At 46.1% G+C, this 13,349-nt stretch overlaps 1 protein-coding gene across 6 annotated transcripts in view; it reads left to right on the forward strand.

The window, feature by feature from the left end:
• Nucleotides 1-13,349, forward strand: part of LOC112260536 (microtubule-associated protein 4) — a 74,725-nt gene that overhangs the window by 22,819 nt on the left and 38,557 nt on the right. For all 6 annotated transcript variants that reach the window (XM_024435723.2, XM_024435721.2, XM_024435719.2 and 3 more), the window contains exons 3-5: nucleotides 10,694-10,813; nucleotides 11,467-11,559; nucleotides 11,693-11,923. In XM_024435723.2, coding sequence (XP_024291491.1) covers nucleotides 10,694-10,813; nucleotides 11,467-11,559; nucleotides 11,693-11,923 — 444 coding nt within the window. The remainder of the gene's footprint in view (nucleotides 1-10,693; nucleotides 10,814-11,466; nucleotides 11,560-11,692; nucleotides 11,924-13,349) is intronic.

The raw sequence follows: 13,349 nt of genomic DNA on the forward strand, positions 1-13,349 counted from the left end.
CTCGTTCGAATACCTGAGCTGAGCAAGGCGCTTAACCCTAATTTGCTCTAGGGGTGCCGTACTACTATGGCTGACCCCGTAAAACAAGACATTTTACTGCGCCTATCTGGTGTATGTGACAATAAAACATTGTGTGTTTACACATACCATATCAGTGGTCCATTAGCCGTCCATGGAGTGTGATCCTTCCCTCCTACGCACACACAACTACATCTTTGTAAACCCCATTCATTTACCATGCTCACACATTTCAGTCACGTATGATGTATTTTGTACTTTACTTCTCACAACCACAGGCTTATTTATTTACTTTTTAAACACAGAAATCATCAAACCCTTGCTTCACCTCCATTCTGCAGCTTAACCCCCCACCACCCCTTTTTTTTGGGGGGGGGGAGTCCTTACGTAAGTGCCTGCCTAGCAGACAGGCTGCTGTGCTGGAGGAGTGAGAGGGAAGGAAGGTCATTGTGACTCCTCCGGCAGAGTACAGAGGGAGCCATTGCACCCAGCATGACTCTGCAGTCTGTCTGGTCTGGACACTAACTGCTGCACGGCGCGTCTGCTTTTAGGATTTTTTTCTTCTTTTATTGTTATTATTGCTCCTGGGTCCTTGTGTCACAACAATATCTGTTTTTATTTTATCTCCCTGCCTACAGTTTGGGTTCGCCCACTTTCAGAGATATGCATATTCAAGACAAGTAGCCTGTGGTGGTTGGCTCCTTCAGGGATGTCACATCTGAAACCGGAGAATTAAAACGCCCCAAACACATAATTTAGGTGTCCCTTTGAATTTATTTTGAAAATAGCCTGGTCCATACTGAGAGGGGGAGCTGACGGGGGGTGCTGTTTTGAAGCCACCACGCCTCCATCTTGGTACTCCCCCACCTGTGTAAAAAAAAATTGGAAGCTATAGAAACGCATTTATTAATGTCTACATTTGTTTTTGCCACGTTTATTCTATTTTATACAACGGGTGGGTCTAATCTTGAATTCTGATTGGTTAAAAGCACATTCCAGCCGGTGTCTATTCCCCAAGTGACCTCAAAATGACTATTTAATTTGTTCCATATGACTGCGCTGTCTCATCAGCTCAGCCAGGCAATTTATAGACATTATTTTAGACTAACATCTTGTTTTCAATAGCGGAGGTTTGTATAAACCTTACTGTCCATCTCTCTGACATTTGCAACATTGTTTCAGGATTCAAATTCGATCTCCAACTGTCCATAGTAATGAATGTGTCGGGAGTTGGTACGAGACAGAGGCAGGCAGCGTAGCTCGACCAGTCGAAATCATGAATCAACTGCCATCATTTTTATGGATAAATACAGTACCAGTCAAAGGTTTGAACACTTATTCCAGGGTTTTTCTTTACCACAGGCTACTTGTCTTGAATATGCATATCTCTGAAAGTGGGGGAACCCAAACTGCAGGCAGGGAGATAAAATAAAAACAGATATTGTTGTGACACAAGGACCCACTTTCCAGGGTTTTTCTTTGTGTACTATTTTCTGCATTGTAGAATAATTGTGAAGGGGTGGCAGGTAGCCTAGTGGTTAGAGTTTTGGGCCAGTAACCGAAAGGTTGCTGGTTCGAATCCCCGAGCTGACAAGGTAAAAATCTGTCGTTCTGCCCCTGAACAAGGCAGTTAACCCACTGTTTCCTGGTAGGCTGTCATTGTACAGTGAGGGAAAAAAGTATTTGATCCTCTGCTGATTTTGTACGTTTGCCCACTGACAAAGAAATGATCAGTCTATAATTTTAATGGTAAGTTTATTTGAACAGTGAGGGAATGAATAACCACAACAAAATCCAGAAAAACACATTTCAAAAATGTTATAAATTGATTTGCATTTTAATGAGGGAAATAAGTATTTGACACCTCTGCAAAACATGACTTACTACTTGGTGGCAAAACCCTTGTTGGCAATCACAGAGGTCAGACGTTTCTTGTAGTTGGCCACCAGGTTTGCACACATCTCAGAAGGAATTTTGTCCCACTCCTCTTTGCAGATCTTCTCCAAGTCATTAAGGTTTCGAGGCTGACGTTTGGCAACTCGAACCTTCAGCTCCCTCCACAGATTTTCTATGGGATTAAGGTCTGGAGACTGGCTAGGCCACTCCAGGACCTTAATGTGCTTCTTCTTGAGCCATTCTTTTGTTGCCTTGGCCATGTGTTTTGGGTCATTGTCATGCTGGAATACCCATTCACGACCCATTTTCAATGCCCTGGCTGAGGGAAGGAGGTTCTCACCCAAGATTTGACGGTACCTGGCCCCGTCCATCATCCCTTTGATGCGTTGAAGTTGTCCTGTCCCCTTAGCAGAAAAACACCCCCAAAGCATAATGTTTCCACCTCCATGTTTGACGGTGGGGATGGTGTTCTTGGGGTCATAGGCAGCATTCCTCCTCCTCCAAACACGGCGAGTTGAGTTGATGCCAAAGAGCTCCATTTTAGTCTCATCTGACCACAGCACTTTCACCCAGTTGTCCACTGAATCATTCAGATGTTCATTGGCAAACTTCAGACGGGCATGTATATGTGCTTTCTTGAGCAGGGGAACCTTGCAGGCGCTGCAGGATTTCAGTCCTTCACGGCATAGTGTGTTACCAATTGTTTTCTTGGTGACTATGGTCCCAGCTGCCTTTGACAAGATCCTCCCGTGTAGTTCTGGGCTGATTTCTCACCGTTCTCATGATTATTGCAACTCCACGAGGTGAGATCTTGCATGGAGCCCCAGGCCGAGGGAGATTGACAGTTCTTTTGTGTTTCTTCCTTTTGCGAATAATCGCACCAACTGTTGTCACCTTCTCACCAAGATGCTTGACGATGGTCTTGTAGCCCATTCCAGCCTTGTGTAGGGCTACAATCTTGTCCCTGACATCCTTGGAGAGCTCTTTGGTCTTGGTCATGGTGGAGAGTTTGGAATCTAATTGATTGATTGCTTCTGTGGACAGGTGTCTTTTATACAGGTAACAAGCTGCGATTAGGAGCACTCCCTTTAAGAGTGTGCTCCTAATCTCAGCTCGTTACCTGCATAAAAGACACCTGGGTGCCAGAAATCTTTCTGATTGAGAGGGGGTCAAATACTTATTTCCCTCATTAAAATGCAAATCAATTTTTAACATTTTTTGACATGCGTTTTTCTGGATTTTTTTGTTGTTATTCTGTCTCTCACTGTTCAAATAAACGTATATTTAAAGTTATAGACTGAACAATTCTTTGTCAGTGGGCAAACGTACAAAATCAGCAGGGGATCAAATACTTTTTTTCCTCACTATAAGTAAGAATTTGTTCTTATCTGACTTGCCTAGTTAAATAAAGGTTAACTGAAATAACTTATTATTACTATTATTATTATTTTAAACTATGAAATAACACATATGGAATTATGTAGTAACCAAAAAAGTGTTATATATCTAAATATATTTTAGATTTTAGATTCTTCAAAGTAGCCACCCTTTGTCTTGATGACAGCTTTGCACACTCTTGGTCTTGGCATTCTCTCAACCAGCTTCATGGGGTAGTCAGCTGGAATGCATTTCAATTAACATGTGTGCCTTGTTAATTTGTGATTTTTTTATTCTTAATGCATTTAAGCCAATTAGTTGTGTTGTGACAAAGTAGGAGTGGTATACAGAAGAGAGCCTATTTGGTAAAAGACCACGTCCATATTATGTCAAGAACAGCTCAAATAAGCAAAGAGAAACGACAGTCCAATATTACTGTAAGACATGAACGTGAGTCAATCTGGAACATTTCATGAACTTTTAAAGTTTCTTCAAGTGCAGTTGCAAAAACCATAAAGCGCTATGATTTTTATTTTATTTTTATTTCACCTTTATTTAACCAGGTAGTCCAGTAGAGAACAAGTTCTCATTTACAACTGCGACCTGGCCAAGATAAAGCATAGCAGTGTGAACAGATAACAACACAGATTTACACATGGAGTAAACAATAAACAAGTCAATAACTGTAACGGTTTTCTAGTGGTGATGAAAGAGAGTCGGACCAAACTGCAGCGTGTCGATTGCGATCCATGTTTAATATAACAAAAAAACACAAACTTACAAAAAACAATAAACGAAACCGAAACAGCCTATCTGGTGCAAACTAACAACGAGTACACATAGGACACTAAGGACAATCACCCACGACAAACTCAAAGAATATGGCTGCCTAAATATGGTTCCCAATCAGAGACAACGATAAGCACCTGCCTCTGATTGAGAACCACTCCAGACAGCCATAGACCTTGCTAGACAACCCACTAAGCTACAATCCCAATACCACCACCAAAACCCCAAGACAAACACACCACAATTACAAAAACCCCATGCCACACCCTGGCCTGACCAAATACATAAAGATAAACACAAAATACTTTGACCAGGGCGTGACAGAACCCCCCTAAGGTGCGGACTCCCGAACGCACCTCAAAACAATAGGGAGGGTCCGGGTGGGCGTCTGTCCATGGTGGCGGCTCCGGCGCGGGACGTGGACCCCACTCCTTTAATGTCTTAGTCCCCTCTCCCTTCGTCCCTGGATAGTCCACCCTCGCCGCCGACCATGGCCTAGTAGTCCTCACCCAGAACCCCACTGGACTGAGGAACAGATCGGGACTGAAGGACAGCTCGGGACCGAGGCAGCTCGGGACTGAGGGGAAGCTCGGGAGTGAGAGAAAGCTCAGGAGTGAGAGAAAGCTCAGGAGTGAGAGAAAGCTCAGGAGTGAGAGAAAGCTCAGGAGTGAGAGGAAGCTCAGGAGTGAGAGGAAGCTCAGGAGTGAGAGGAAGCTCAGGAGTGAGAGGAAGCTCAGGAGTGAGAGGAAGCTCAGGCAGGCTCAGGAGGTAGATCTACCAGCTCCTGGCTGGCTGGTGGTTTCAGCAGATCCTGGCTGACTGGCAGATCCTGGCTGACTGGCAGATCTGGAAGAGTCTGGTTGACTGGCAGATCTGGAAGAGTCTGGTTGACTGGCAGATCTGGAAGAGTCTGGTTGACTGGCAGATCTGGAAGAGTCTGGTTGACTGGCAGATCTGGAAGAGTCTGGTTGACTGGCAGATCTGGAAGAGTCTGGTTGACTGGCAGATCTGGAAGAGTCTGGCTGACTGGCAGATCTGGAAGAGTCTGGCAGACTGGCGATGCTGGGCAGACCGGCGGCGCCGGCGGGGCAGACGCTGGGCGCCGGGCAGACTGGCGGCGCCGGGCAGACTGGCGACGCTGGGCAGACTGGCGCGCTGGGCAGACTGGCGGTGCTGGGCAGACTGACGACGCTGGGCAGACTGACGACGCTGGGCAGACTGGCGGTGCTGGGCAGACTGGCGATGCTGGGCAGACTGGCGATGCTGGGCAGACTGGCGATGCTGGGCAGACTGGCGATGCTGGGCAGACTGATGGCGCTGGGCAGACTGGCGATGCTGGGCAGACTGGGGGCACTGGCGGCGCTGGGCAGACTGGCGGCACTAGCTGCTCCATATAGGCTGACAGCTCTGGCGGCTTCTTACAGACTGACCGCTCTGGCGGCTCCGTGCTGACTGGCAGCTCCTTGCAGACTGGCAGCTCCTTGCAGACTGGCAGCTCCTTACAGACTGACAGCTCCGTGCAGACTGACAGCTCCGTGCAGACTGACAGCTCCGTGCAGACTGGCTGCTCCATGCAGACTGGCTGCTCCATGCAGACTGACAGCTCTGGCTGCTTCATGCAGACTGACAGCTCTGGCTGCTCCATGTAGACTGGCTGCTTCATGCAGACTGGCAGCTCGGGCTGCTTCATGTAGACTGACAGCTCTGGCTGCTCCATGCGGACTGACAGCTCTGGCTGCTCCATGTAGACTGACTGCTTCATGCAGACTGGCAGCTCGGGCTGCTTCATGTAGACTGACAGCTCTGGCTCCTCCATGCAGACTGACAGCTCTGACTGCTCCATGCAGACTGACAGCTCTGGCTGCTTCATGCAGACTGGCAGCTCTGGCTGCTCTATGTAGACTGGCTGCTTCATGCAGACTGGCAGCTCGGGCTGCTTCCTGTAGACTGACAGCTCTGGCTGCTCCATGCGGACTGACAGCTCTGGCTGCTCCATGCAGACTGACAGCTCTGGCTGCTCCATGCGGACTGACAGCTCTGGCTGCTCCATGCGGACTGACAGCTCTGGCTGCTCCATGCGGAGACTGGCTGCTTCATGCAGACTGGCAGCTCGGGCTGCTTCATGTAGACTGACAGCTCTGGCTGCTCCATGTAGACTGGCTGCTTCATGCAGACTGGCAGCTCGGGCTGCTTCATGTAGACTGACAGCTCTGGCTGCTCCATGCAGACTGACAGCTCTGACTGCTCCATGCAGACTGACAGCTCTGACTGCTCCATGCAGACTGACAGCTCTGACTGCTCCATGCAGACTGACAGCTCTGGCTGCTTCATGCAGACTGGCAGCTCTGGCTGCGCTGAACAGGCGGGAGACTCCTGCAGCGCTGTGTCGGAGGAAGGCTCTGGCTGCGCTAAACAGGCGGAAGACTCCGGCAGCGCTGGAGATGAGGAAAGCTCTAACAGCGCTAGATAGGCGTGAGACTCCGGCAGCGCAGGAGAGGAGAAAGGCTCTGGCTGCGCTGAACAGGCGGGAGGCTCCGGCAGCGCTGTAGAGGAGGAAGGCTCTGGCTGCGTTAAACAGGCGGGAGACTCCAGCAGCGCAGGAGAGGAGAAAAGCGCTGGCTGCGCTGAACAGGCGAGGCACACTGAAGGCCTGGTGCGTGGTGCTGGAACTGGTGGTACTGGATCGAGGACACGCACAGGAAGCCTGGTGCGGGGAGCTGCTACCGGAGGGCTGGGGTGTGGAGGTGGTACTGGATAGACCGGACCGTGCAGGCGCACTGGAGCTCTTGAGCACCGAGCCTGCCCAACCTTACCTGGCTCGATGCCCACTCTAGCCCGGCCGATACGAGGAGCTGGAATATACCGAACCGGGCTGTGCACCCGCACTGGAGACACCGTGCGCTCCACAGCATAACACGGTGCCTGCCCGGTCTCTCCAGCCCCCGGTAAGCACAGGGAGTTTGCGCAGGTCTCCTACCTGGCATAGCCATACTCCCTGTAAGCCCCCCAAGAAATTTTGGGGCTGACTCTCGGGCTTCCATCCGCTCTGCCGTGCTAGCTCCTCATAATGCCGCCTCTCTGCTTTTGCTGCCTCCAGCTCGGCTTTGGGGCGACAATAATCTCAGGCTCATTCCAGGGTCCTTTACCGTCCAATTCCTCCTCCCATGTCCATAACTCCAGGTGGTGCAACCTCTCCCACTGTAGCTGCTGCTGCTCCTGCTGCTGCTGCCTCTGTTGCCTCTTCTCCTGTTGCTCCTTTGGGCGGCTACACTCCCCTGGTTTAGCCCAGGGTCCTCTCCCGTCGAAGATCTCCTCCCATGACCAGAAATCCTTGGTGAGCATCTCCTTTTTCGGCTGCTCCTGCCTGTTGACACGCCGCTTGGTCCGTTGGTGGTGGGTGATTCTGTAACGGTTTTCTAGTGGTGATGAAAGAGAGTCGGACCAAACTGCAGCGTGTCGATTGCGATCCATGTTTAATATAACAAAAAACACGAACTTACAAAAAACAATAAACGAAACCGAAACAGCCTATCTGGTGCAAACTAACAACGAGTACACATAGGACACTAAGGACAATCACCCACGACAAACTCAAAGAATATGGCTGCCTAAATATGGTTCCCAATCAGAGACAACGATAAGCACCTGCCTCTGATTGAGAACCACTCCAGACAGCCATAGACCTTGCTAGACAACCCACTAAGCTACAATCCCAATACCACCACCAAAACCCCAAGACAAACACACCACAATTACAAAAACCCCATGCCACACCCTGGCCTGACCAAATACATAAAGATAAACACAAAATACTTTGACCAGGGCGTGACAATAACACAGTAGAAAAAAAAGAAAGTCTATATACATTGTGTGCAAAAGGCATGAGGAGGTATGTGAATAATTACAATTTAGCAGATTAACACTGAAGTGATAAATGATCAGATGGTCATGTGCAGGTAGAATTGCTTCTTCTGGGCAGTGCCAATATTGCCGATGGGTGGCTTTAACGCCTCTCATTGCCCAATACATAGCATCACCAATCCAGGGTTTATACACATCATTGACTACAACTCATGTAAAGCTAAACAATTTATAGTTAGCTGTGACTGAGCTCTGGCTGCAGTCTACTGTATTAGTTGTCTGATTAAATGTTTTGGTGTATTCTAAGACCCGTGTGTTATTGTTAGCCCAGGTTCAGTTGGTTCCATGCCATCCTCTGGGGAATAGGAAACTCTGGGCTCCTATGCCAGGGAAGTCTCTGCCATGTTTTGCGTGTCAGGACTGATGTCGGGTCAGACACTGTGCCAGCCCGGCCAGGGTGATGCTAGGGCGGTGGGGATGTGGGTGTGGTTTTTGGACTGTGTTGGCACTTAAAGGGTTTTGAGGAGAGGCGGAAGTGCTGCATGGAACGTACTAAGAGGACCAACACCTTGATGGTCCCCAGAGGCTGCTGTTGCTGAGCAACCCTATGCACTGGGACTTACATCTTCATTCCCTGACTCTTTCGAATATGCTTATGTTATCATGAAAGTTGTGCACATATTTGACATTAGGACGAGTGTGTGTATTTCTCCTTGTTTTGTATGTCTCATTTCAGGACAGTATCTGACCCTACACACTGATATTATGGATAGGGTTGCAAAGGGGGGGTACTGTATATTACTTGAAACATTCAAAGTTTACCAGTAAACGACCACAATATTGGTATTCTTTCAAGGATTTTATGTAATCTATCGAAAGACCCTTTGGGTACTTCAGATCATCACAGGTGTCTGTAATTATCTCTGACCCTCTGTGTGGGCTTATCACATGTAAAATATATGAAATAATAAAATGCTTTTAAAATGATAAAAAATTATGACAAAGCTGTAAAATATTAACCTAAATACAAACCATCCACTTAGTGAATACCATTAGTGTTTAATATGAGGGTTTCAGTAGTAAATATACTTTTATTTATTTAACTGTCAGGTATTTGTTGTTAATATTTTGGTGTCAAACTGGTGGCAGTTGTAAAGAAAAGTCAATAGTTGCAGAGTTAATAGAAAATGTTCATTCATTAGGCTATTTTCTCTTTAATCATATGGCCTATCTACTAGAAACTCATGGACAATATGGACACACAAAACATTTATGTGATATATGAATACATTTTCACAATTTATTCAAGTATAAATTACCAAAGCTACGATAGATTGCCATATATTTTCTGTTAAATACCAAAATTACTGAAGATTCACGTAACTTTGGTAAATTACCGGTAGCTTTGCAACCCTGGTTATGGATGACTTTGGGACTTTGGGATTTTTGTAATAACTGCTAAGTTGTGTCAATTCAAGCAGAAGAGGTCAGATTGATGTGCAATGATTTCTCTGGGGTTGAGTGTGTGAATGTATGGGGGGGCTGAATGATTGGATCTAGCTGGTAAAGCAGCAGAGCCCTACAGGACTAAACACCAGCGAGTACAGTGAGTTCCCCTAGGCTTGAGCTGAGGATGTCAATAATTTATGACACAGACGGGTTGCCACCCGGAACCTAAGATACTCTCATCTGGTTGGTCGGTTGCGTAGCCGTAGTAATGGCCCACGGTCCTGTATTGTCCCCTTTCATCACTGTCACCCATCTGCTATGTTCTAGAGAGGGCTGTTTTTAGGGACAGCACCCTGAGAGGCATTCGAGTATAGCCTAGTCTAGGCCAGACATCAACTGACAATTTATACCAGGTGGGCTGTATTCAATGTGTTTGTCAGGTGTTGGACTACACTGAATTCTATGGTATTTATATCATGAATGGTCTTTTTTATGCGGGTGTGTTCAAATACTTATTATGGGGGGCACTGTAGCCTACATTGAAACCAGGAGGTTAATTATCTTGGCAAGCTTTGTCAGTGTGGTCAGTCACCAATTTAGCAATACAAGGGTAGTTGGCTAACTAATGAAGCAGGCTAGGCAGACTGGTTGAGTTAACTAGCTGTATGTACTGTAGGCCTGGCTGTATTTTTCATTTACTTTGTCAATACCAATTGTTTCCAGTAATGATATGCTTGTTGTCACTTCACAACTGTCTCTTATGTAACCACCAGATAGCTAGCTGGCAAAAAATGTACTGTTGGATGTAAACAGCAGCAGGTATTGTTACCTAGCCAAACTGTGGAGGAATGAGAAACTTACGTTTCCCATTATTTTAAACTACTATCATGAAACTGAGAAATGTTGATCTTAACATAGAGAGTAGACTCTACATCCAAGTATATGTTTTTAGTTTTCTTCTAGGACGTCACAGGCAATCTACACCAGTTTGCTCTAGCAGGAGCTGGACTCAGGCAAAATGGCGGAATTCCTATTTGTACTGTCTATGGTTGATACTGGTGAAACTGTATCCACCAAAGATAGTACATCATACCTGTGAAACGTTTGAAACTTTCTTTGCACTTTAATTTCCGGACAGGGTGCAAAGGACCCTAAGCACCATCGACTATGATCAAATCTGTCACTAACTTTAAGACAGGGGGCAACAGAGCTAAGTGCTGTAGGCTAACATGGTCACATGACATGGTCATATGGTCCTGTGTCTAACATTTGATGTTCAGTTTTTTGCCTGTCTTCAATGCAGGATCCAGTATGATGCCAGGAGGACAGATGGGGACGAGGATGCAGTGGGAGGAACCAATGGGAGAAAAGCATCCCTGTCCAACTGGACAACAGTCTGCCGTCAATTCTGACTACCTTTCAGGTGAGTCCCTTTCCCCTGTTTCTTGCCCTCTAGTGTTTTATGCATGCTCAATAAGTCAAAAAGGCAGTGAAAATGCATTTTGTGGAAAGACAGGTTTCCACTGTTTCTATATCTTATCATATTTTACTGCCATTAGGCTTTTTCAATTTGGTCATCATCAATAGCCTAAGATGCTAAAGATCCCTCTGTGGCATAGCCTAATAAGCTTTCTAGGCACCTAGAGCTCCCTTAATTCAGAGGGGTTGGGTTAAATGTGGAAGATACATTTCAGTTGAATGCATTCAGTTGTACAACTGACTAGTTGTACAACTGACAAGTATCCCTGGTACGGCCTGGGCACTCTTAGCAGTGTAAACTGGGCATTACAGTGTTGCAGGACACCTAGTTAAACACATGACTGTATTTAAGTGAGGCTGTTGTTGTTGTCTTGTTTTTGTCTTCTCAGACCGTCTGGACATTCATATTTTATGGCTGACTGAGAGTTAACTGAATTATGTGAATGTGATTACAATATCCTTTGGTGGTTTTAGTCTGGCTATTGATTTCTGTCTGTGGTGTACTCATCTCTCATTAGTAACTGACATCTGATATCCCCAATATATATTCTCTCACTCCCCCTCTCTTTCTCTCTCTCCCCCCTATTTAATCTCTAGGTCCAGTGTCTAGTATGATGGGGATACCTGGTGATCAGTGGGGGAACCAGAACAAAGGAATGAAGGACAGCAACATACCAGATTCTCTCATGGGTACTGCTTAACAATACTGTACAGTGTTTATGTAACACCAGCATGTAGCGCTTATCACTGTGTCTTATAGCGAAATAGAGTAGTAATAACATGAAGTATAGTATTAACCTGGGTGTCTTAATTCCACTCCCAGGTTTCTCCCAGCCAGGGATGATGAATATGAACATGGGTTCAGGAGGTATGGGGGGCATGGCTCCATTCCAGACAGGCATGCCTCCTATGGGCAACTCTCAGAAAGCCTCTCCTCTGTTTGCCTCTGAGCCCCACAAACAGTCCCAGTCCCAGTCCCAGGCCCCCTTTAAGCCCAACGACTCATACCCCTCTGCCCCGGGCCACAACACCCAGTCCCAGGACAACTCTGCAGGTAAGAGGTTGTCTCACACAGAGCAGCTAGATGGGGGGCATGGGGTGGGATGTCCAGGGGTCCAGTCACCAGTTAAAACATGGTATCAGATGTTAGGAAATCAAATACGTTTGGATGATGATAGATCTTAGATTTGACCGTGAACAGGGAAAACTGTAACCGTCACTTTTTCTAGAGGGTTCCTCAAAGTGCCAGACTTCAGTCATCTTTATCCAAAGGGAAATTTTTTGATACTGTATAAGGCCTCTGTTTTTATTTACAAACTAAATGCAGAGCTTAGTTAAAAGCCAGATAGTGGTACAGTAGTGAGATAGTGGTATTAGTTGTTTCTTAGTGGGGCGGCCATCGGAGCAGAAATCGCGTGTTGCTCCGGCTTAAATTATGATGTTTCACTCTCAGACAACCAGGGTATAACCTTCTAGACCTTTCCAGCCCTCGGCCATATCTTTGGTTTATTATGCAATACCTCAGACCTTTCTGAGACTTGATATCAATTTTGTTTGAGAAGGAAGAATAATTCTGTGATGAGATACCTAACCTTCTTTATTACAAATATTTCCTTAGATAATCTCCCAGAGGCCTAAGTTAAGTGCTCAGTTATATTTGGAATAGAGGATTTTTCTTAAAAGATTTATCATGAGCTCCTTCCCCACCTTTCTTACTGCTCTCTGAATGAGGCAACCACGTAGACTAGGAGTAATGTGTCTTCTGGCAGGAGGCCAGGCTGAGGCTCTGGACTACGATGTGCTCTTGGCTTTTTAAATACTAATATTGCATGAAACATAGATGATAATGCTACCTGCACAAATGTGTTTTTTATGGCAACATAATCAATAAAGGACATTGAGGAAAATAGCACATCAATCAATTAGAGAGGAGGGCAAGGATACACAATTTCGAGAGAAAGCCATTATCATTAACGATTGGGTTTAAAGTGGGGAGGGTATTATTATTTTTAATTTCTCTCTGCCCTGTCATGTGAAGTATTGGGGTATACCATCAGTATTAACTGAAGAACATGGATGGAGAGACAATTTCCCACTGTAATGTCTTTATCACAAAATATTTAAAAAACACATGCGCTGTATGTTTTTATGTGTATAGTATCTTTCGTTTGTTCCCGCATGTATGTTTTTTCAGTGTGTATGCTCTATGATTTAATGATTTAGATGTTCTTGTGTTCATTTGGTCTACTACTAACATTGTCCTCTTCAGTGTGTTTGTACTAGGTTCCCCATGTCACATGACCCCTTCCTCTGGGTTCATTGTTTAACTGTGTTTGTCCATGTGACCTGCCTCTGTTGTTGTTCTGCAGCATGTCAGTTACTTACACATTCACTCATATGCTCATCTACTCATGCGATGTGCTGTCGAGTATACAGCACACACCACACTGCTCAGTGTCAGCACAATCTCCATTCTTCCC

This window comes from Oncorhynchus tshawytscha, linkage group LG10 (assembly GCF_018296145.1).
Source record: "Oncorhynchus tshawytscha isolate Ot180627B linkage group LG10, Otsh_v2.0, whole genome shotgun sequence".
In the NCBI taxonomy this organism is placed as follows: domain Eukaryota; kingdom Metazoa; phylum Chordata; class Actinopteri; order Salmoniformes; family Salmonidae; genus Oncorhynchus; species Oncorhynchus tshawytscha.